The sequence below is a fragment of the Moschus berezovskii genome, chromosome 15 (assembly GCF_049115385.1).
Source record: "Moschus berezovskii isolate FMDL1 chromosome 15, NW_MosBer_1.0, whole genome shotgun sequence".
Lineage (NCBI taxonomy): Eukaryota > Metazoa > Chordata > Mammalia > Artiodactyla > Moschidae > Moschus > Moschus berezovskii.
Genome location: NC_142474.1, coordinates 63,551,963 through 63,576,910, shown reverse-complemented (window position 1 = coordinate 63,576,910; position 24,948 = coordinate 63,551,963). Strand labels below are relative to the sequence as shown.

At 38.2% G+C, this 24,948-nt stretch overlaps 1 protein-coding gene across 2 annotated transcripts in view; it reads left to right on the top strand.

The window, feature by feature from the left end:
• The window catches only part of PLXDC2 (plexin domain containing 2), a 459,161-nt gene that overhangs the window by 203,088 nt on the left and 231,125 nt on the right, over positions 1 to 24,948 (top strand). For both annotated transcript variants that reach the window (XM_055428176.2, XM_055428186.2), the window contains exon 3: positions 24,064 to 24,210. In XM_055428176.2, the coding sequence (XP_055284151.1) occupies positions 24,064 to 24,210 (147 nt within the window). The remainder of the gene's footprint in view (positions 1 to 24,063; positions 24,211 to 24,948) is intronic.

Here is a 24,948-nt window from a genome sequence, read left to right as displayed (position 1 = left end):
TACCAGTGTGCACACTTTCTCTCTTTATTAATATGGACTCCCTGTTTGTAAACAGTATTTCCTTAATGGTCTGAAAAGTTTTGGTTACAGTGTTTTGGAAACTGAATTATCTAACTAAATCCTTCAAAGTTTGTGCATGTGGCTAAATCACTCAGAGTTGCACACATCGTTCAATAATCATTAGTGCCTGGTGAGAAAATTAAATATCAATTAATGATACTTTTCTTCTTGTACCCTAGATAGCCTTGTTTATTTAGAATGAGACATCATATAAGGTAAAGAGTGTCCTAAGAGCGTTGACCCTAATGAATGAATACAAGCCAGAGACAGAATGTGGAAGGGAAAGATGGTGAAGATGAAAAATAATCTAGGTCTATTTTTGGAAAATTCAGTTTGATCTCAGCTTATTTATTATCCAAATAGCAAATTATTTATTTAGTCACCAATTACTTCAGGAAGAAGTTTTAAATATAGTTTAAATATGCTTAAAGATAGTCAAAATAATCTGAGATGGTATAAAATGCATTTCTTTTACAAATACATGAAACTTTACCTATAATAGTCCCAACAGCCTTTGTTCAAAGTCTTCTAATGGGAATTTATCCTTTTTTAAGAGAGAAAATTTTGGTTTTGACATCTTAATTTATTAAACTGTTTTCTTATTCTTGCCTGAATATTCATCCCCAGAAAATCACAGATGAATTGTGCTTCTGGCCTTTGGGTAAAGTAAGTCCAGGTCCTCTCTGTCATCCAGTGGACCCTTCCCCATTCATTTCTCACATGACTTGACCTACAGAACCTCAACCGTTTAGATCTTTCTCCTCTAGCCACATTTTATTTCATTTTTTATTAAAATGCTGAAGTCACAATTATACTCAGCAGGAATTTGTCATAAAACTATTATGGGGCAGACTAGCAACTGTCCCTCAACTTACTATTGGGAAACTAGCATCAATTTGTTTAGACTCTATAAATTTACTTAGAAACTGACATGTAGGAGCTCAAAATACATTTTTTTTTAATAAAATAAAGCAAAGTTTCTAGGTTTCATTCATCCATTTATTTTAGTCATTCAACAAATATTTATTGCTAGGTTTTTGTGTGTTTTTTTCCCATAAATAAAGCAGATATGAACTGGGCCTTTTTGGAGCTTACGGTTAAGTGGTAAGGTAAAGGTAAAGGTGAAAGTTGTTCAGTCTTGTCCAACTCTTTACACCACAAGGACTCTAGCCCGCCAGGCTCTTCTGTCCATGGGATTCTCCAGGCAGGAATACAGGAGTGGGTAGCCATTGCTTCTCCAGGGGATCTTCCTGACCCAAGGATTGACCTTTGGTCTTCGGCATTGCAGGTGTATTCTTTACCATCTGAGCCACCAGGGAAGCCCCACAGTTAAGTGGGTTGCATATAAAAAGTAAATAAAGAAATCTAGAATCATAAAGTTGAAGAAACAAAGCAGTGCGGAGATGAGAGTTGTTAGCTGGGGATGCCAGGGGTTTCTAAGATACGACAGATGAAATTTCTGTTGAGACCTAAATGATGGAGCCACAGGGATGGAATATTCCCCATGGAAAAAGTGGCATTTTGAGAAGGCAGTGAGTAGGGAGGAGGTGGCTATATTCCAGGAACTGGAGGAAGGCCATGGTTCCATGGTGGGTGGGGAGAGACTGGCTCAGGAAGAGAAACTGAAATTCAAGTCCAAGCCCAGAGATCTTTGAAAGCTCTGTGAAGGAGTTTGCATTTCTTTGGGGCCTAATGCACTTCCTGTGCATTATTTGTACTAGGAACATCTTGATCCCCAGAGGACCCTCAGAGGTCCTCTGGTTCCTGGAAAAAGGATTAGAAGATCAGTACCATGTAAATACTCTCTGCCACCCCCAAATCCTTACTCTGAGGAGGTGACTGCCACTCTCTGTGTCTGCACAAAAGCTCTTCAGCCACTCTTAAGCACTGGAGTGACCTTGGGAGTCCTTTAGAGCTGTGTACCAAGAGGAAGAAGTGCAAACACATGCAAATTCTCATATGCTAGATTCATTATTGTTGCTTTTAGAGGTGGGGGGGAGTCTGAGTTTGAAGATGGAAACCTTGTAACTTTCCTAGAGTCCTTGTGAGTTAACTTTGTCAGAGTATGACTAGTATGAGAAATTCTCTAGGCTTTAGCTCACCAGTTTTATGACCAATATTTTCGGTTCTTTAAAGATGTTGTAATCTGCCTCTGAAGAAGAAGGGGAAAAGCACTATGGCAGTGGCCTCTGGAACTTGGATAAAACCAAAGTGGGGGAAAAAAAAAGACTCAACATTTTCATTTGCAAACTCATGGCATTTTAAAATATGCGTTATTTACAAAACATATCTTTTCAGAAAAAGCATTAACAAGAAATGGAACATGATATTAGAGTAATGATAGGTGAATAACCAAGTGTATCTTTTAAAAAACTCATTAAGTTGTCATTTTCTCGCATTTTATTCTTTGAGAACCGCTGTATTATGAATTCATTACTGTGGATCTCATATATTTGTCTCTATCGTAAATTCTTTGATAAGTATGCAAACAGGTTATTTTTCAGGTAGCTACTTTCCAAAACTCCTTCATTTAAAAGATTAACCAGCAAATGATTTTATTGCTTCATGAAATACTCTGGGGGAAATGATCACTTTCCGTTTTCAAGGCAATCTTTTCGTTTTTCTTCCTTGGCTTTAAAAATTATGCCTGTTATTTCTCTGCATGTTTTACAAACTGTTGGCGTTTTTTGCAACCAAAAACCTCTAGACCATCATAAGTTATATAAAGTCTCCACTATATTCAGGAGGGCTTCCCAGGTGGCTCAGTGGTTAAAGAATCCACCAGCCAAGTAGGAGACGCAGGTTTGATCCCTGGGTGGGGAAGATCCTCTAGAGAAGGAAATGGCAACCCACTCCAGTAGTCTTACCTGGGAAATCCCATAGATAGAGGAGCCTGGCGGGCTACGTCCATGGGGTTGCAGAGTCAGACACAGCTTGGCCACTGAACAACAACAGACAGTCACATTCAATTTACCACAGCTTAATTCTTTGCACTGCATGTCTGTGCAAAGTCTGATGATCATGCTTGAAGACTAACGATCTTTAAAATTGTGTTGATATCTCAAAGTGATACAGCACATTCATTGCACTTGTTTCAAAGCTAGTATACCTGAGGGGAAAAATTACATAAAATTGTATGTCTAATGAATTCATCCAAAGCCATGATATGAGGATCCCAAATTTATACTAATTTGGGACATGTACAGATGCAACCTATGAAACATTCAGAAAGTTCCAGATCTGAGAAATCAGAAGTTCTCCAGATGTCATATCCACTAAGGAATAGAAATCTGGACTCAGCCATCTTCACTGGGAACTTTAAGGATCATCGTTTCAAAAACAGATGAAGGGCGGTTTATTATTCCTACAGTTCTCTGGAATGTAAACCTTGCTGTGTGTGCTTTGGAAAGTGCTAAGCTCAAGGTTTTAAGAAGTGAAATTCTTAAATTCTGGTAAACTCACCAGAGAAAAGTTGAATCTTTTATATATTTCTAAAGTCTTGGTTTTGGTATGATCATATAGAACATGTTCAGTTGCATATTGGGAATTTCAGCTAATAGGGTGATGTTTGCTCTTGTTCAGTGTTTCCCAGTTGTGTCTGCACATTGGAATACACTGCATTCAGCCGTGATTCTGACTTAACTGGTCTGGAATATGATCCGGGCTGTGACATTTTTAGATTATTTTCAGTTGATTCGAATGTGCAGACAAGTTTGGGAACTCCTGCTGCAGTTCAAGGTCATTCATTAACTCATGGCATTATACTCCTCCCGTCTCTGCCTTGAGCGCTTATTTGAATACTCAGTGAGAGAAAGAAATACAGTTGTTACTTGAATATGGGTTGTTTGTTGTTGAGGTGGTTGTTGTTTAGTCACTAAGTCGTGTCTGGCTCTTTGTGACCCCATGGACTGTAGCCCACCAGGCTCCTCTGTCCATGGGATTTCCCAGGCAGGAATACTGGAATGGGTTGCCATTTTCTCTTCCAGGGGATCTTCCCAACCCCAATGCATCTCCTGCATTGGTGGGCGGATTCTTTACCACTGAGCCATTTGGGAAGCCCAGCTTGAATTTGGGAGAGCTTCTCAGTTAGCATCTGCTTATCCTCAGGCCTTATTCTGTGACCATTGGTATATGCACTGTATCTGGGAACCAGTGATATTTATTTTTCTGTGCTTGTTTGTTAGCATTTATAATGACGTGTTAACTGGCATCGTTCCTCTCAGCTGTCCCGGCGGTCCTAGTTATTCTGACTAAATTCAGCAGGGTCATTTTTGAGTGCTCTTCTCCCTCATAAATACCAGCAAGTCTGTTGGATTCTTCAGTCTTTCTCACAGCAGCCTCTTCCCTTTTGTTCTTTCTCTTAGTCGTCTGGTTGAGCTAAGACTTTGTTTTTGTCTCTTTTATTCTTTTTATAAAAAGTAATTAATTAGTTACTTTTTTTGTTCCTTATTCTTATGATAGCTTCCAACCAGTGTATGATTCTGATCTCTCCCTTCTCCAGCCCATCCTATTTTCTAGCTTGTTTCTTCTAAGTCTACACTTACAACTTCCAAGGCTCTCATTTTATGCAGAATCAAGCTCAGACCTTCTAGATTGATGTGTAATGGCTTATACCATCAGAGTCCTACCTAACTAACTGCACTCATGTCACATTTCTCCCCTGTTCCAGTTAGTTTCTATATTCTTATTAGCAGTTTTCTTGCTCATTCCCCCGGGCTCAGACCAGTCCTTCTGAGGAGAATTACCCTCTCAATTCATGTTTTAAAGCCCAGATTAATTATCATGACTTCTATGAACCCTATGTTTTATCATAAAGCCGAGTGAGGTTTTCTCCTGCTGAGAAGGCTTATGAAACTGACTCTGCCATTAGTACAGCCCTTATCTTTTGCTGGTCTGGAGTAGGGAGATCTGAGTACCTGCATTATGTCACTCTGTTGCAGGTTTCTGGAGAGCAAAAACTGTGTCCTAAGCATCTTTTGCCCTTCACAGCAGCCAGCTCAAGGCCTCCCATATACAGAAACATAAATACCTGTTAGCTTGTATGAGTGACAACTAAAAGAAATGGTTGTAAATAAATAGGCCGTTTTACAGCACCTTTTACATTAGACGGTGTTCTCTTGAATATTTGATCTCCATGCATTTTTCTGGCAGCCTTTCCAGCTAGTTCTTAGGAAAGTGAGAAGCTCATAACACTGATTTTCCCCTGTGTGATTTTGTAAGACAGAATCAAAAAAGGAAAGCCTGCTTCTCAGACTGCACTGGAATAAAATCTCTCACTATCTTAAAATTTGATTGCACGATATAAATACCAGTTTTATAGATCTGAGAGGGAATCTCTCTGCAAAGTCAGCAAAAACCATATTGTGAAAATATTTGTTTGAATCTAGAACTGGTAATTTTAAAACAAAACCTCAACAGATTGTGTTTTTCCTCTTGCTTCTTTATTTTTAATGGCTCATGAAACAACTGCAGCCTCTCTGCCTTGGCTCTGCCCTTCTCTGACCTGTGCATCAGCTACCTTGAGTTAAGTAAGTTTGCACCAAGATTTTCCATCTTCTAAAATGGGATCCTGGAAGAATTTATCACTTCAAATAGGCTTTTAAAATTCGTATTTAGAAAGCAGTAGGAAGATTTACATTGCTGAAAGTCCCTCTGTGCTAAATGAAAAGCAACTACAGATTTTTTTAATTGAAGCTGCCCACAGGTATTGTCAAAACGGTTTCTCAGCAAAGTGGAAATAGTATAGTCAAAATAACTTTATGTATACTTAGCAAAAGGAGAAGGCAATGGCAAGCCACTCCAGTATGACTGCCTAGAAAATCCCATGGATGGAGGAGCCTGGTTGGCTGTAGTCTATGGGGTCGCTAAGGGTCGGACACGACTGAGCGACTTCACTTTCACTTTTCACTTTCACACGTTGGAGAAGGAAATGGCAACCTACTCCAGTGTTCTTGCCTGGAGAATCCCAGGGATGGGGGAGCCTGGTGGGCTTCCATCTATGGGGTCACACAGAGTCGGACACGACTGAAGTGACTTAGCAGCAGTAGCAGCATACTTAGCAAAACAGCTCAACCATTCAGGCACAGAAAATTTGCATGGTATGATGGGTTAAAAACGACTGCAAATTCCTGCAGTTTATTCCATGAATAGGTACCCCGGACAAGCTTTGTAAATTGTTCTGATCAAATGACGAGGAGGAAGTGACATTGAACTCCTTCTGAGCAATGCCTCCAGATGCTTGCAGCCTCCACCCTTACTTGCTTGGATTCCCTCATTAGGAATAAGCCCAGTCTGCTCTCCTTGGGCTTGAGATGGCACAATGAGATAGTGACCCTAAACATGTGGCCAAGTCCATGTGGAACCAACTGACATGAGAACTGGACACAAACCAGCAGTGAACCCAGCTGACACCATGCAGGACAGAAGCAATGCTCAGCTGCACCCAGTCTCACCTCAACTGAATCCTGAACAAAAGAATGGTGGTTTCAAGCCACTGAGTTTGGGGGTTGTTGGTTATCCAGCAATAACTCCTGACAGAAGTAGCTTGCAGGGGGGTGTGGAGGGGTTGTCATCAGTCAGTCAGTCAGTCAGTTCAGTCACTCAGTCGTGTCCGACTCTTTGCGACCCCATGAATCACAGCACACCAGGCCTCCCTGTCCATCACCAACTCCCGGAGTTCACTCAAACTCATGTCCATCGAGTCGGTGATGCCATCCAGCCATCTCATTCTCTGTCGTCCCCTTCTCCTCCCACCCCCAATCCCTCCCAGCATCAGAGTCTTTTCCAGTGCGTCAACTCGTCGCATGAGGTGGCCAAAGTATTGGAGTTTCAGCCTCAGCATCAGTCCTTCCAATGAACACCCAGGATTGATCTCCTTTAGAATGGACTGGTTGGATCTCCTTGCAGTCCAAGGGATTCTCAAGAGTCTTCTCCAGCACCACAGTTCAAAAGCATCAATTCTTTGGCGATCAGCTTTCTTCACAGTCCAACTCTCACATCCATACATGACCATGGGAAAAACCATAGCCTTGACTAGACGGACCTTGGTTGGCAAAGTAATGTCTCTGCTTTTTAATATGCTATCTAGGTTGGTCATAACTTTCCTTCCAAGGAGTAAGCGTCTTTTAATTTCCTGGCTGCAATCATGGAAATTTGAAGAATAATAAGCTGAATAGTGAATAAAATATATAAGTAAATTAGATTGGTTTGTATATGATTTTTTACTTGTACCTTGCTATTAAGAAGAATTATCCACTGTAACATCTTAGGAGGAAATAAGGCCAAAGTAACTAGGGTTGAAAAATATAAAGAAGGTCTATAACCTGCATATACTGAGTATGATGTAGCGATGTTTACTATTTAGAATACAGCAGTGAACCCAATAAAAGAGAGAGAGATTTTAAACAGGGGGACAGTAAAAAAATTTTAAGTCCAAACATAAAAATTACAACGGAAATTAAAGCAGACTCAGAAATAAAGCATGACAGACTAGGAGAGGCGCGTAAAGGACCAGGTGCACAGTATGGTATTGGGGTGCACTGTGTGCTCATGGGCAACAGGAGAGCGAGCAGAGTTGGTGAGGTGTGTGATGAGGAAGATGAAGGGGAGGGGATGGCTCCAGTGTTTGTAAGGACTTTGGGTTTTATTCTAAAGTGTGAAGGAAAATCTCGTTAGAGCAGGAGAGGGATATGATCAGATTTCTGCTTTAAAAGGATTTCTTTTAAAAGGATTACTCTACTTTGTAGAGAATAAACTAAAGGGAACCAAGACAAGAAGCAGGGAGACCTGTGAGAGAGCTATTACAGAAGGCCTGAGCACTAGCCTCATGAAAGCAATTTGACCAAAGGTAATATTTGTTGAGGTCCCAAGAGAATTTAATACTTAACAGGCATTTTAGAAGTGGAAAGAACATAGACATTGGAGAGATATCGGACTTTTTTTTTTTTTAATATCCCTGGGTTTTATGTGATTCCAAGCAACTTAGTTGGTGTTTCTGAACTTTAGTATCCATACAATCCATTGACTTGTAAAGATTATATGCATAATGCGTACTATGTACCAGGTTGAGAATTTGCACTCATGAGAATTAGCTACACTTATTAACCAGCTCTCATAAATATGTGATTAACATTTTCTCAGTTTTAAAGATCTAAAACAAAGACCTACTGGCTAAAGGCCAATAATAGATGGCAAAGATAGAGCTAATGAATTCAATATGTAGAGAATATAGAACTCTAATTCAATATTAGATACTAGACGCTTGGTCAGGCCAGTTAATGAGGGGCTGCTGAAACACAGAAAGTAAGTGACTATTTTTCCATCATTTTGTCATTCCAAGTATGAGGGTATATGCATTTATTTCTAGTTTACCAAGCAACATAGCTCTTTTCATGTTTTATTGGGTTTAACAGTTTTGTAAAGTATGTTTAACAAAGGTCAAATATACATATACAGTTTGCTTCAAAGCTGTATTTTCTCCTAATTCTTGTTCCATTTTCCACATATTAATTTTGCCGCAAAAACAGTACTATAAAATTTGCAAGTGAGAAAAACTAAAATAGTATAAGATATATTATCAATTATTTTTTAAAAAAATTTTATTGTGAAAGATGTGAAAATTCTGATGAAGAGGGCTTAAAAATATATTTAAATAAATGGAGACATTGTGAAGAATTATATTATTTCACCAAATTTAGAAATTTGAAATAATTACCCAAGTAACATATCCTCTTTATCTGTCCTAATGTTAGGTTTTCAAATATAATTCCAAAATTCCAATGACATAAATACAATTTTATTTAGAGGTAATTGTCAGTCCCTGTAGCTAGATAACTGATAGAACTGGATATCAAATTTTTTGTAACAGCCAGCAGTATTCTCACAAACATAGTTAGGTTAAAATAAATATCCTGGTGCTTCTCTTTACTAGCATAATATGACATATACTATTAATGATGAAATTAGTTTCTTTGTTTTCTATACTTTTTATGCTTTTTCTTTTAAGAAATATTTTGATAATAAAAATGGAAGGCAATTACATGAAATTTGGTGAAAAGGTCGGTTTTATTCGGGGTGAACACTATTTGTGAAAATTGTTCTCAAATATTAGTAGCTATAGAGCACTGCTCACTCTGTTAATTATGGACTGCAGGCGATCTCTGATGTTTGAGGAGAATTCATGCTTCAGTACTGCAAGGAGATCCAACCAGTCCATTCTAAAGGAGATCAATCCTGGGTGTTCATTGGAAGGACTGATGCTAAAGCTGAAACTCCAATACTTTGGCCACCTCACGTGACGAGCTGACTCACTGGAAAAGACTCTGATGCTGGGAGTGATTGGGGGCGGGAGGAGACGGGGACGACAGAGAATGAGATGACTGGATGGCATCACCCACCGGATGGACATGAGTTTGAGTGAACTCTGGGAGTTGGTGATGGACAGGGAGGCCTGGCGTGCTGTGATTCATGGGGTCGCAAAAAGTCGGACACAACTGAGCGACTGAACTGAACTGAACTGAAGGGTTAGTCACTTAAAAATATAAAATGTCTCCAGTTTTTTTTAAAAGATATGAGAGGTTGAAAAGAAGACATGGAAAACATTAAAAGTGTAATAATATTAAAAAAAGCTGGATAATTATATTAATACCTATCACTTGAAATACCAGACTGGATAGTTTGGGGACTGTAACAGTCACCTTAGAAATAAAAAGATTGGTCAGTTCATAGGAGGAAATTACCCAGCCTTCCCACAAATGGTTATGTGAAAACTGTCAACTGAGTTATAATTTTTAGAAATTTCTCTAGAGTAAATTTTTCCATAATTCTTATAAAAATATAAATAGTAGTTATTTCTCAAATTTTTTTTCTAAGAAATAGGCCAAGACAGGGAACTGTATGGATTTTCAAAAAGCCCTCTATTTTAGAAAGCTTGGGTGGCAATTTTGATTAATACTAGAGAATGACATGAATTTTCAAAGGTAATAAATTTAGGTTTTTTTTTTTTTTTTTTTTACAAATCCAAAGTTAATAAACGAACTATCTGTATGTGCTATCGACTGGATTTTGTCTTCCCTAAATCCATAGGTTGAAGCCCTAATCCCCACGTCGTTATATTGGGTTGGCCAAAATGTTCGTTCAGGTTATCCTGTCACATTGTGTGGGCAAACCTGAATGAACTTTATGGCCAACTCAGTATTTGGTGATAGGGCCATTATGAGGTGAAGATTAAATGAGGTCATTAAGGACGCAGCCCTAATCCAATGGGATTGATGTCTTTATGAGAGGAGAAGTGAAGTGAAGTGATAGTAACTCAGTCATGTCCGACTCTTTGCGACCCTATGGACAGTAGCTTGCCAGGCTCCTCTGTCCATGGCATTCTCCAGGCAAGAGTACTAAAGTAGGTTGCCATTCCCTTCTCCAGGGGATCTTCCTGACCCAGGGATTGAACCTGGGTCTCCCACGTTGCAGACAGATTCTTTACCATCTGAGCCACCAGGGAAGGAAGCCCTTATAAGAGAAGAAGACACTAAAGAACTTTCTCTCAGCTGTTTGAGGACATAGCAAGAAGGCAGTCATCTACAAGCCAGGAACACAGCAGTCACAAAAACCACATCAGCCAGAACTTTGGTCTTAGGCTTCCCAGAATCCCAAACTGTGAAAAACACATTTTTGTTGTTTAAGCCAGTCTATGGTCTTTTGTTACAGCAGCTTGAGCAAACTAAGACAGTATGTTTATGGTGCCCCAGTTCCCGCCCTAGTTTGAATGCTACATCTAGAATAGAAGTGTTCATAATTTTAAATTATGATTTTTTTTTCTGATTCTCAGAACTTTTTGAGGTCCCTCACACCGTTGATTTTTGCAATTGATGAGAAAAATATACCAAGAAATTATAGAGAAATTCAGTGATACTATCAAATGATCACACATTTTATGCATCATGATATGTTGTGCATTTTAAAAATGCATACAAATACAAATTAAAAAATAATGCATACGAATACAAGACCTGTGATTTTTTTTTTTTCAGTTTGCACAGATAATGCATAGTGTCCCCAGGGATTCGTACAGTCCTTGCAACAAGTCTGTTAAATTACCTCCAATCTTGGGGCCAGTCTATAACTTACCAACAAAGATGGTTAGGGACCTATTGAAATGGTACTATACTATCCAGTTACTATAACTAGAGACCTGTGCCTTCTTTTCAAACTGCACACTTGTATTTCTTTTGGTGGGTATCACCAAAGTCTTCTGATTCATCCCTGGCAATGTCTTTCCATTTTTCTTGTGGCTTTAGGATCTTGGGACCTGAAAGGCATTTTAAGAGACACCTAGTTCAATTTCTTACATAGAATAAAGTTCAGAATTTAGAGTGGTTATTTAAGGGACAAAAACTGTACTTCAACCCAAATTTCCATTAAGCTATGTTATTGTAATGCTATTTTTGTGCTTTTTAAATAGAAATCTCCCACATATTTAATTTTTTTTTCATGCATAAATTTTTTCTGTAGTTTTTTTGAGCCTTCAGAGGTTCTTTGTAAATTGCCAATGTATCTCTTAAGTGGCCACTGTCTGATTTGGTTTCAATTGCTTGTATTTATAAAAGGTAAATTGAGATGTTAATTCACTCAAAACTACTCCAGATTCTCTCTCTCTCTGGTGGATTTTTTCTCACCCTTCTATGACTGGGAGTGCTCTCCCAAGTTTATTCTTCCAAAGGTTAAAGGTTTCTACTAGGAGGAGATAAATGTATACTATTAATATATCCAGGCAGAAAATGGTATTTGTTTCATTTAATAAATGAGTCAACACAAACAGATACCAACACATTTCAAAATGCCTGGAAAGCTGCTACTGCTACTGCTGCTTAGTCACTTTAGTCGTGTCCGACTCTGTGTCACCCCATAGACGGAAGCCCACCAGGCTCCTCTGTCCCTGGGATTCTCCAGGCAAGAACACTGGAGTGGGTTGCCATTTCCTTCTCCAATGTGTGAAAGTGAAAAGTGAAAGTGAAATCGCTCAGTCGTGTCCGACCCTTAGCGACCCCATGGACTGTAGCCCACCAGGCTCCTCCATCCATGGGACTCTCCAGGCAAGAGCACTGGAGTGGCTTGCCATTGCCTTCTCCTGGAAAGCTAGGCAGCCATTTAATTGAATTATGGAGCTTTGATTTTGTTATCTTGAAAGATCATAATTGAATGTATTATGCTTGTTTGGCCATATACTTTACCTCTCTCTACATAGCATGAGACACGATCTCATCTAAGAGAAACTATTACTGGGGAAAATGAAAAATATTTTATAATGGAAATATTGCTGGGATTCCATATTTTATTGTGTCACATAGTAAGCTGACCTCACAATAAATTCACATACACACACACCCCAACTAATCTTACATTCTTGGATGTCATTTACCTAAACTCTTATGAAGAACTGATAAATTAAAGAGTCTAGACAAGATTTCTAGGGAGATAGACCACACTGCAAATAGATCAAGTAGGTAAAAACCCTTAGAGAAATGGTAAAGGAATCTGTGAGAAACTGAAAATGCGTAAAAGATATGCATAATGAGAACTGGTGCAATGATCTGATATAATCAACAGGAGACAGATAATTGATTTTAATTCTTCTGACACCACAATATTAAGTTGAATTTTCTCCTGCATAATTGTTCAGAGTGTCTGAAAAAGGGTATTGCTATAGTACTTGCTGATGTATATCGAAGGCTATTTGAAGATAATACGGAATTGTCCCTATCGTGGTGAAATTGCATGGGGCTAATTTAATAATTCTTTATATTCTGTCCATATGCTTTTCAAATGTGCTTAAATATGTTGGTCTAATTTCATTCTTTGGCAGCGCAGTGACAGAAAGCTAAATCCTCTCCCTGGCTTTTGTTAATAGAGACGCTCATGTGACCTGACTATCTTCCTGTACTACGTTCCCGGTAGGTCACCTTCTTGTAATGTAGCTGGGAAAAGTGGAGGTTACTGTAGAGTTTTCATCCACCTCTCTTTCCTTGTATCTGCTGCTGTCTAATGGTGTCTCCGGTTCTCCAGGAAGATCAACTGGGTAGCACCTGCAGGTCCAGGACCCCTGCCATCCTCTGTGTGATTTTACTTCTGGCCAAAGAAGGATTATAAGCCCAGGGAAGTTCACACTGTCAGTCCACTGAAATGAACTGAAGGCGTAATTGACTTCACTGAACTGACAGAATGTGTTAGTGACCAAGCGTGTGAGAACTATGGAGCAGATCACCTGCCTTCAAGTTTAATGCTGTCGTCCACATCATGTTTCCCTCCCTGCAGCTTTCCCCGCCTTCCCTCCTCTGCCTGTGACTTTGTCAGGATGTAGTCAGGTCTCAGCATACTGCCTCTTTTTGAGGCATAACATTCCTGGAAACAAGCCAGCAGATTATACTGGGATAATAGCTAAAAGGAAAGCACAAGCAACTCATTAAAAGTCTCTCAGACAAGGAATTTGGGAGTGTCAGAAAGAAAAACCAATATCATATATTAACATATATATGCAGAATCTAGAAAAATGATACAGATGAACCTGTTTCCAAGGCATGAATAGAGACACAGACCTAGAGAATGCACATGTGGACACAGCAGGGGAAGGAAAGGGTGGGACGAATTGGAAGATTGGGGCTGGCATATATACACTGCTGCTGCTGCTGCTAAGTCACCTCACTGCTATGTGTAAAATACATAGCTAGTGGGAAGCTGCTGTAAAATAGCACAGGGAGCTCAGCTCTGTGCCCTGTGATGACCCAGATGGGTGGGCTGGGGAGACAGAGGAGAGAGGTTCAAGAGGGAGGGGATATATGTATGCGTATGGCTGAGTCATTTCATACAGCAGAGACTAACACCACATTGTAAGGTAATTGTATTCCAATTTAGAAAAAAGAAAAGTCTCTGGGTAGATTTATAGCCATTGCCAAGATGAAGCTATACCATTGAAGAATTCTTCAGCGTTACCTCCTGTATTTTCTGTTGAAATGTATTTCACTAAAATATATTGTGTCTTATACACACAAAACAAATGATTTCTGCATAATGAATGGAGATAATTTAGTAATACTTGTATAAAATGCTTAAAACATAAATTCATTTTATACAGATTCAAACTCTAAGCAACCTCTCCTTCAAAATTTAGTAGAAATGACTGTGTTCATGTTTCTATTAACACTTATTTCATTTCCCTTAAGTAGTGAAAAAAATTTCACTCTATATCAATTAGGTTGTTAAACCAGTATTTTAAAGATAAGGTTTAATGAAAATTTATATATTGGCTTTTTCACAGGGCAATTTAAATTTATTGACCTTGAAACTCTTCTGTGAGTATGACTATCTATAGTGTGTTAAAGGAGTCTTCTTTAAGCAGGGTACTTATTTCAGGATACTTATTATAGATATTCTACATGATCTATGTGTAACTTTGTAATCTTGTGTCTGTTGATATATTGTGGTAATTTGATTCCAGATAATCACAATTAATTCTTTGAAGCATCTTCAAGGATTTGTTATTATTTTATTTAAAAAGAAAGTGGTTACATGTAATGTTTATTTAAAAAATTCAATAATTCAGTAACACAGATTAAGGGGAAAAAACACTCTCCAAATCGCATCATCTAGAAAAAACCAATATAACAGCTTCTCTATTCTTGTGACCATGTTTGGTTCACCACTCAGTTGAAATGGTTGTGTAATTAGGTGTTCCATTTTTAAGAAGGGGCTCCCCAGGTGGCACTAGTGGTAAAGAACTCACCTGCCAATTCAGGAGATTAAGAGATGAGGGTTCGATTCCTGGTTCAGGAAGATCCCTTGGAGAAAGGCATGGCCACCCACTCCAGTATGCTTGCCTAGAGAATCCCATGGACCAAGGAGCCAGAGGTAAAAATCATGGTTAATATACCTCTGTATTTGTGGGTATTGCAAATATGCATGTTGCCTTTATAATTACGTTACAACTCGGGCAAAAATTCGTTGAATACAAACTTCCTTCTCTCACATGGTACAGCCATTGTTTCCACTGAAAATTATGGAGAAGTATCAGCCTATCCAAGGTTTTTTACTCTATAGATGACTCAATTTGTCTTGCTAGATATGTGCAAGATTTCTGATTCTTTTATTTTTTTAACCTATGAGGAATTTCACCAGAAGATTTCTTAATATTCAAAATTGTATTGAAAATTTACTTGGAACAAAGTGTATGATTCAAATCTTTATCTCAGAAAAAATTATTCTAACATAATTAAAGAGATTTGTCTAAGTCAACTTAGTGTGTGGATATATACATGTGCGTATGTATGTCAAGTTATTTTAAAATATATAGTTTAAAGTTTGTAAAATGTATGTCATTTTAAAATAATTTGATTATAATTCATATATATATATATACACACACACTTCATTCTTCTTTTCCATTTCATTTTGTGTATGTTTCTCAAGACTTTTCCCTGTGTCCTGACTAGTAATTAATCACATTTATTCTGCTGTTGTTGGGCTTTCCAGATGCTCAGTAGTAAAGAATCTGCCTGCCAATGTAAGAGATGCTGGAGAAGTGGGTTTGATCCCCGAGTTAGGAAGATCTCTTGGAGTAGGAAATAGAAACCCACTCCAATATTCTTGCCTGGGAAAATCCCATGGACAGAGGTGCCTGGTGGGCTACAGTCCATGGAGTTTGCAAAGAGTTGGACGCAACTGAGGGACGGAGTGCACACATACAAACAACACACATATTCTGCTCTTGTTTCTACGAATGATTTCATCTCGTAATTTTTTCCTTTGTAATTTTCAGCTCACTATCTTCTTCCTTTTGTAATTTGCTCGTATCCTTTTGGTTTCTTATATCAACATGATTTTTTTCAATGATTATTTATGATTATTTATATCAGTTTGTTACTTATTGTTTTTGAGGAGGTTTATATACACAAGTAATATTTTAAAATGGCTTTACCTTTAAATATACTATATGACCCTTGTGAAATCATTAACATAAGAATATAACATATTTGGTGTATATTAACACCTGGCAAGAACCATTCAAATTATAATATTTCTTTATTTATTATGAAGCTATCTTTCAATCCATTGTTCATACAATATACTCGTGATTTTTTAAAATAATTCTCAATGAAACAAATTTCTATTTCAAATGCTATTACCACATAAGGCAATATGAGGCATCCTTAAAAATTATTTAACATAAAATCAACTTAATACCTATGACACAAGAGAAGACCACACTTGGGTTAGGAATTGAGTGAACTGATCGTTGCCGAATGGTTAGGCTATAGCTGGAAGACGTTTTCTCTGTTGTTTGGTGTATGTCCTCTGTTTACAGCTGCACATTTCCAGACGTGTCTGAAAAGCATGGATTTACAGGATTTATAGCTACCTACTGTGCCATCCACTTTCAGTAACAGTTGGTTTCCTAAATGAATTGGCAAGTAGGCATATAACAGCGGTGTTTTGTTTTATTTTCTATGATGTTAGAAATAGTTTACTTTCGAGCAGAATAGGAAAATCTTTATGCCTGAAGTGGCTTTTGGCAAAGCTTTAAGTACCATTACTCCGATAAAGGACAAGATGTGGCTTGAATAATTTAGTAGTGCTAAGATGTCATATTTCTGAGACATCTAGTTTATGGCGTTCCTGAATAGCTGAGCCAAACACCTCTCCCAGGAATTTAACAACTTCTGTCTCTAAATTCCTAGGTAAACAATAAATTGTCTTCCTCTTTGAATAGAAGTTTCCATGACAACCTGGCAAGCTTGAGCTATAGAAGGCAAACACCAAGAAGTCAAAAGGCTTTAGCTTTCAGTATTTTGAAAGATGTAATATTGTTTTGAGAAGCTCCGATTTAAGTAAAAATGTAAATGTCTGTTCACATAGCCATATCAGTAATTATAATTACTGATTACAGACCAAAAAATGTATGTTTTTGCAGCAAGTCCATTGTTTAGCATAATGATATTCTTTATGTTAACCTCAAGACTATGTCTTGATTCATTACAAAGACTTAGAGGTTAAAGGAAATACCAAAATCATTTTAGATATGTTGATTGCAACAGTTATACTGAACTCTATACTGGAAGTTTGTAATATTAAAGAAATATCTATTTGGCAATTATATAAGAATTTGGCACTATCATAAAATCTATTACATAACTCATATAAAGATTATATCTCTGACCTCAATGATGCTAAACTCTGTAAAATTACTAGGAATAGGAAGAAAAATTAATTATTTAATTTAAACTCATTGAAGATTTTCTTCAAAACCACTCTATTATAGCATTCGTTGAAAAATTAAATGAGTCATTATCATTTTTTATTCAGACTTGATGATTTCTGGCAGGTTAGATTTAAGTTTTCATTCCTTCTATGTGATTTGATGGAATCCTAGATATGAATGGGACATGTTTGTTATCCAGATCTATAAATGTGTAAATAAAGTTGGCTTATTCAACGCTGCTTAAGTCTCTTTTCATGCAAGTTAAGAAAACTTGTTTGTCAGGATTCTTTTGGTTGATAATAACTCAACTCAAGGTGTTTTAACAATACAAGAGATTTAATGATTCATCTAAGTGGTTGAACAAGTCTAGGAGCTGGCACACTTAGGTATACTGGCTAGGGATCTGGCTCTTTCTTTGCATTATATATGGGCTTATGGTTCTGTCCTTATCTGTGTTTGCTTTATCTTCAGGCAATGTTTTCCCTTGGTAGCAAAATGGTGGCAGTAGTTCCAAGTCTCACACCTACACATCTCAACAATCAGAATCAGGGAAATTATCTCCTCTCTACATAGTTCCCTGGATGTCTCACTAATTGGTCTTTCTTAGGTTAAATGCTCATCCTCACAATCAGCCATTGTTGCCAGAAGTATGACACTTGTAGAAGGACTTGTGCCCAAAGTCAAGAAGGTACTCAGACAATGGGAAGGAGTTGAAGCATAACCACAAAGCTTGTTACTCTCCTAGAACCCGGGCCATCCGTGTCATCACCTTCTGGAAGGGAGGGCCAGAAAATCATTAAGATAGAAGCTCCTTTGACTTGCAGACTCTTATTCCTACTTCTTTGTGTTTCCTTTCTCCTCCTTCTCTGCTGCACTTTATCTTTAATCATGGATATACATGTAATTTGTATATGATACCTAGAGTTTAATTGGAGATTTTCCTTGGATTTACTTTTTTAATTTACTGTTAACATTTAATCACATTTCTCAAGATTTACACTTGGGGTCATATTTTTTCTTTTAGTCATGAAGCAAAATCTATTTAGAATATTGCTTACCATATTCCTTTCCTTTATGTAGGGGTTAGGGTTAGGGTTAGTACCTTATATACGGTACTTAAGAAAAGGTACATGGGATTCTTATTTAGACTGGATCTCAAGGATAATTATATTTTATACAATTAGCACTTAAACAATAATTGCATTAGATAAAATATATCCCAAATTTTATTATTCAAATCATAGACCCTCTATTCACTAACCATTAATCTTACATACACCTGAGTGTTTTCAAATATGTTCTGTTTAGAGACTCCTCAAATTGATAAGCCAAATTACATTTCATGAGAAAATAAACAACAAAAAACCTAATTGTGATTCAAATTAGTCAAGAATAATATGATTTTGCTGAGTGTTCCTCAGCAAAAATGCTTTTAAAAGCATGTAAATATTCAATGAATGAGAAACAAGAAAAATAAAGGTTTTATGACAGGTACCATATTGATATCATTAGTGAAAGTTCAAGTAAAAGTGGAATTCACCAACCCAATTGTAGGGAAGAGATGTAATATCTCAATTTCTCAGTCAGTTCAGTTGCACAATGGTGTCCAACTCTTTGCGACTCGATGAACTGTAGCACACCAGGCTTCCCTGTCCATCACCAACGCCCAAAGCTTTCTCAAACTCACGTCCATCGAGTCAGTGATGCCATCCAACCATCTCATCCTCTGTCGTCCCCTTCTCCTCCTGCCTTCAGTCTTTCTCAGCATCAAGGTCTTTTCAAATGAGTCAGTTCTTCACATCAGGTGGCCAAAGTATTGGCGTCTCAGCTTCAGCATCAGTACTTCCAATGAATATCCAGGACTGATCTCCTTTAGGATATACTGGTTGGATCTTCTTGCAGTCCAAGGGACTCTCAAGAGTCTTCTCCAATACCACAGTTCAAAAGTATCAATTCTTTGTTGCTCAGGTTTCTTTGTGGTCCAACTCTCACATCCATGCATTACTACTGGAAAAACCATAGCTTTGACTAGGCAGACCTTTGTTGGCAAAGTAATATCTCTGCTTTTTAATATGCTTTCTAGATTTTTAATATGCTGTCTAGAAGTACTCTTGCATGGAAAATCCCATGGATGGAGGAGCCTGGTAGGCTGCAGTCCATGGGGTTGTGAAGAGTCGGACACAACTGAGCGACTTCACTTTCATGCATTGGAGAAGGAAATGGCAACCCACTTCAGTGTTCTTGCCTGGAGAATCCCAGGGACGGAGGACCCTGGTAGGCTGCCGTCTTTGGAGTTGTAGAGTCGGACACGACTGAAGCGACTTAGCAGCAGCAGCAGAAAACTCAATTTCTAGGACCATTCAATGAAAGCAGGGCCAAATCCTAGTTTAGGAGGAGAAGTTTGAATTTGTTGTCACTCAATTGTAATTATAGTTCACATTTTTAGAAAAGACTAGTTCCAGAAAAACAACTATTTTGCTTTATTGACTATGCCAAAGCCTTTGACTGTGTGGATCACAACAAACTGGAAAATTCTTCAAGAGATGGGAATACCAGACCACCTGACCTGCCTCCTGAGAAATCTGTATGCAGGTCAGGAAGCAGCAGTTAGAACTGGATGTGGAACAACAGACTGGTTCCAAATAGGAAAAGGAGTACATCAAGGGTGTGTATTGTCACTCTGCTTATTTAACTTATATGCAGAGAACATGCCAGGCTAAGTGAAGCCCAAGCTGGAATCAAGAATGCCAGGAGAAATATCAGTAACCTCAGATATGTAGATGACACCACTCTTATGATACAAAGTGAAGAAGAACTAAAAAGCCTCTTGATGAAAGTGACAGAGGAGAGTGAAAAGTTGGCTTAAAGCTCAACATTCAAAAAACTAAGATCATGGCATCTAGTCCCATCACTTCATGGCTAATAGATGGGGAAACAATGGAAACAGTGACAGGCTTTATTTTGGGGGGCTCCAAAATCACTGCAGATGGTGACTGCAGCCATGAAGTTAAAAGATGCTTCTCCTTGGAAGAAAAGTTATGACCAACCTAGATAGCATATTAAAAAGCAGAGCCATTAGTTTACCAACAAAGGTCTCTGTAGTCAAAGCTATGGCTTTTCCAGTAGTCGTGTATGGATGTGAGAGTTGGACTATAAAGAAAGCTGAGCACCTAAGAATTGATGCTTTTAAACTATGGTGTTGGAGAAGACTCTTGAGAGTCCCTTGGACTGCAAGGAGATCCAACCAGTCCATCCTAAAGGAGATCAGTCCTGAATATTCATTGGAAGGACTGATGCTGAAGCTGAAACTCCAGTATTTTGGCCACCCGATGCGGAGAACTGACTCATTGGAAAAGACCATGATGCTGGGAAAAATTGAAAGCAGGAGGAGAAGAGGACGACGGAGGATGAAATGGTTGGATGGCATCAGTGACATGATGGACATGAGTTTGAGTAGGCTCCAGGAGTTGGTGATGGACAGGGAAGCCTGGAGTGCTGCAGGCCATGGGGTCACAAAGAGTGTGTGTGTGTGTGTGTGTGTGTGTATGACTAGACTGAACTGAATTCCAAAAATGACAATTTTTGTTTAGGCAGCAGCAAATAGAGAGAAACCTAACATTACTGGTTTAGGAAAGACCATTGTACACAGATTGTTCATTAGCCTTTATATTTTGTTTTTATGTAACAGTTTATTCTAAAGAGTCTTATTACTTTTTATTTTAATAATCTAATTCACTTTCCTTGAAAGTGAAAGTGAAGTTACTCAGTCATGTCCTACTCTTTGGGACACCATGGACTGTAGCCTACCAGGCTTCTCCGTTCATGGGATTCACCAGGCAAGAATACTGGAGTGGGTTGCCGTTGCCTTCTCCAGTTCCCGACCCAGGGATCGAACCCAGGGCCTCTTGCATTGCAGGCAAATGCTTTACCCTTTGAGCCAACAGGGAAGCCCCACTTTCTTTAGAGATTTTTTAACTCATTTGTCTGTTTTGAAGAATACTAACACTTCTAATTCCAATAGAATCATTTTTGTTTGTTCTTTTATGAATTTTAGGAACACCTCTGTTCTTGTTTTTCTTTTTTCCCTTCTATATAAAGTATTCCAGGTGGAGTGTATGTGCTCAGTTGTGTCCGACTCTTTGCAACCCCATGAACTGTAGCCCACCAGGCTCCTTTGTCCATAGTATTTCCCAGGCAAGAATACTAGAGTGGGTTACTATTTTCCTCTCCAGGCCAATCTCCCTGACCCATGGATTTAGCCAATGTCACTTGAGTCTCCTGCATTGGCAGGCAGGTTTTTAACCCCTACCACCACCTGGGAAGCCCAAACTCTATATATAACTCATTAAATTATGTACATTTGATGTATAATGATTTAAATCTTTCTCTTTTTAAAAGGAATCAGGAGAAAGAAAAATATTTTTTGATCCTAGGACAATAAAATTATTAAAAATTTAACTGATGTGAAAAATAAAACATTGAATTTAGTACTAAATTCACCTGAAAAAGAAAAAAATTGCTACAAGTAGATTCATCTTAGAGGTATTATTTTAAACAGCAGTCAGAATCAACACAAAGCTTATAACAAGACACCAAATATGATTACCTCTGTCTTTGCTTGCCACAATTCTGACACACTGTCAATTTTAGGGTAAAAATGGTGTTTAAAAACAACTCTAGGGAAAGAGCAAAATAAACTGATGAAATGGAGAAATTTCAAGCTGCCAAGATCATAAGTAAACTATACTTTTTTCATCTTCTAAACTAGAAAGTAAAATGCTTTATGCAAATTTAGCTAGTACTGAGTAGGTTCTGAAAAAAAATGTTTATTTTTTTCCTACCTTTATTGAAATGTAATTGATATGTAACATGTTGTAAGTTTAAGGAGTATAACATGCTGATTTGATACACTTACATATAGCATTAGCTAACATCTCCAACATGACACACTATTACCATTACATTTTTAGTAGTGATAACTTCTAAGTTCTACAGTCTTAGCAACTTTCAAGTTACTATATTGTTATTCAGTCACTTAGCTAGATCCAACTCTTTGCAACCACATGGACTGTAGCACTCCAGGATTCCCTGTCCTTCACCATCTCCTGGAGCTTGCTTAATCTTATGTCCATTGAGTCAGTGTTGCCATCCCACTATCTCATCCTCTGTCATCTCCTTCTCCTCCTGCCTTCAATCTTTCCCAGTGTCAGGGTCTTTTCTGATGAGCCCGTTTTTCGCATCAGGTGGACAAAAGTATTGAAGCTTCAGCATCAGTCCTTCCAATAAATATTCAGGATTGATTTCCTTTAGGATTGACTGGTTTGATCTCCTTGCAGTCCATGGGACTCTCTAGAGTCTTCTCCAACACCACAGTCCAAAAGCATCAATCCTTTGGCGCTCAGCCTTCTTTATGGTCCAACTCTCACATCCATACATGACTACTGGAAAAGTTACTATATAGTTACTCTCAGTTCAGTTCAGTTCAGTCACTCAGTTGTGTCTGACTCTTTGCGACCCCATGGACTGCAGGACGCCAGGCCTCCCTGTCCATTACCAACTCCCGGAGTTTACCCAAACTCATGTCCATTGAGTCAGTGATGCCATCCAACCATCTCATCCTCTGTTGTCCCCTTCTCCTCCCGCCTTCAATCTTTCTCTGTATCAGGGTCTTTTCCAGTGAGTCAATTCTTCACATAAGGTGGCCAAAGTACTGGAGTTTCAGATTCAATATCAGTCCTTCCAGTGAATATTCAGGACTGATTTCCTTTAGGATGGACTGGTTGGATCTCCTTGCAGTCCAAGGGACTCAAGAGTTCAAAAGCATCAATTCCAAAGCATCAATTCTTCTGTGCTCAGCTTTCTTTATAGTCCAACACTCACATCCATACATGACTACTGGAAAAACCATAGCCTTGACTAGATGGACCTTTGTTGGTTAAGTGATGTCTCTGCTTTTTAATATGCTGTCTAGGTTGGTCATAGCTTTTCTTCTAAGGAGTAAGCGTCTTTTAATTTCATGGCTGCAGTCACCATCTGCAGTGATTTTGGAGCCCGAAAGAAATAAAGTCTGCCACTGTTTCCACTGTTTCCCCATCTATCTGCCATGAAATGATGGGACCAGATGTCACAATCTTAATTTTCTGAATGTTGAGCTTTAAACCAAGTTTTTCACTGTCCTCTTTCACTTTCATCAGGAGGCTCTTTAGTTCTTCCTCACTTCCTGCCATAAGGGTGGTATCATCTGCGTATCTGAGGTTATTGATATTTCTCCTGGCAATCTTGATTCCAGCTTGGGCTTCATACAGCCCAGCGTTTCTCATGATGTACTCTGCATATAAGTTAAAAAGCAGGGTGACAATATACAGCCTGGACATACTCTTTTCCTGATTTGGAACCAGTCTGTTGTTCCATGTCCAGTTCTAACCCTTGCTTCTTGACCTGCATATGGTTACTCTATAGTACAGTACTTTTAGCTACAATCACCCATGCTGTGCATTAGATCCCCAGAACAAATCATATTATTACTGGAAGTTTGCACCCTTTGACCAACATCTCCACATTTTACCCGCTTCCAGCCCCTCATCACCACTATTCTCATCCGTTTCCATGAGTTTGGCTGTTTTAGATTCCACATATAAGTGATACCACAAGGTCTTTGGTATTTATCTTTCTCTTGCTGACATTCACTTAGTACAATACCCTCAAAGTCTGTCTGTATCATCTGTGTTCTTGATGTGCCTTATTTCCTCTCATTACAGGAGGACACAGATCATAATTACTATATATCTCGGATATATGGTCCATCTGATTCTGCCAGCCGGGATTTGTGGGTGAACATAGACCAAATGGAAAAGGACAAAGTGAAGATTCATGGAATACTGTCCAACACGCATCGGCAGGCTGCAGTAAGTGCTTTGACATTTTTAGTTTCTTTTTTTATTCTGCTGTGAAAAAAGTTTTGCTTTACCTGACATACTGACATTGTTTGTTGTGATCACTTTTCAAGTATATTTAGTTCTGCATTTGCAGTTTAGATTACTAATTACAGATAAGATGTGGAATATGATAAAGAATTATTTTGAGAAGCCACTATTAATTTAACCATTAATTAATTTAATTGTCCACTGATTTCTCCCGTAAGTAGCATGAGTTGCATATTCCACTCAAAGTTGAAGTTTATCTTGATACTTTTCAGTTTTCTTATAATCCATGCATTTAGACAACATTTTTTAATGCATTAATTCACAATCTTCCATTTTATATGAGTTTATTATTCTTGGTCTGAAGATGATTTAACTAGACACATCCATGATTCAAATAATACATGTAGACTAAATTACATGTGGTAAGCAGAGAAGTTTAATATAAAAGAAAATAATTAATTAAATCTAGAAGGCACCAAACGTAATTCAAGCCCAAGCTTAAATCACTTATAAGTGTTGGTTCCTTAAACAGGTAATTTAATTCTTCTGAGGCACAGTTTCTGCATCTATACAGTGGGTAGGACAGGAGATATGAAAGCAGGTCTCCCTTAGCTTACATGGTCACTGATATCATATTCTATGTGTCAGGTTGAATGCTTGCATGGATTAGCTTTTCAAAAAGTTTTTATTTCTTTATTTGTGGCTCTGATGAGTTTTTGT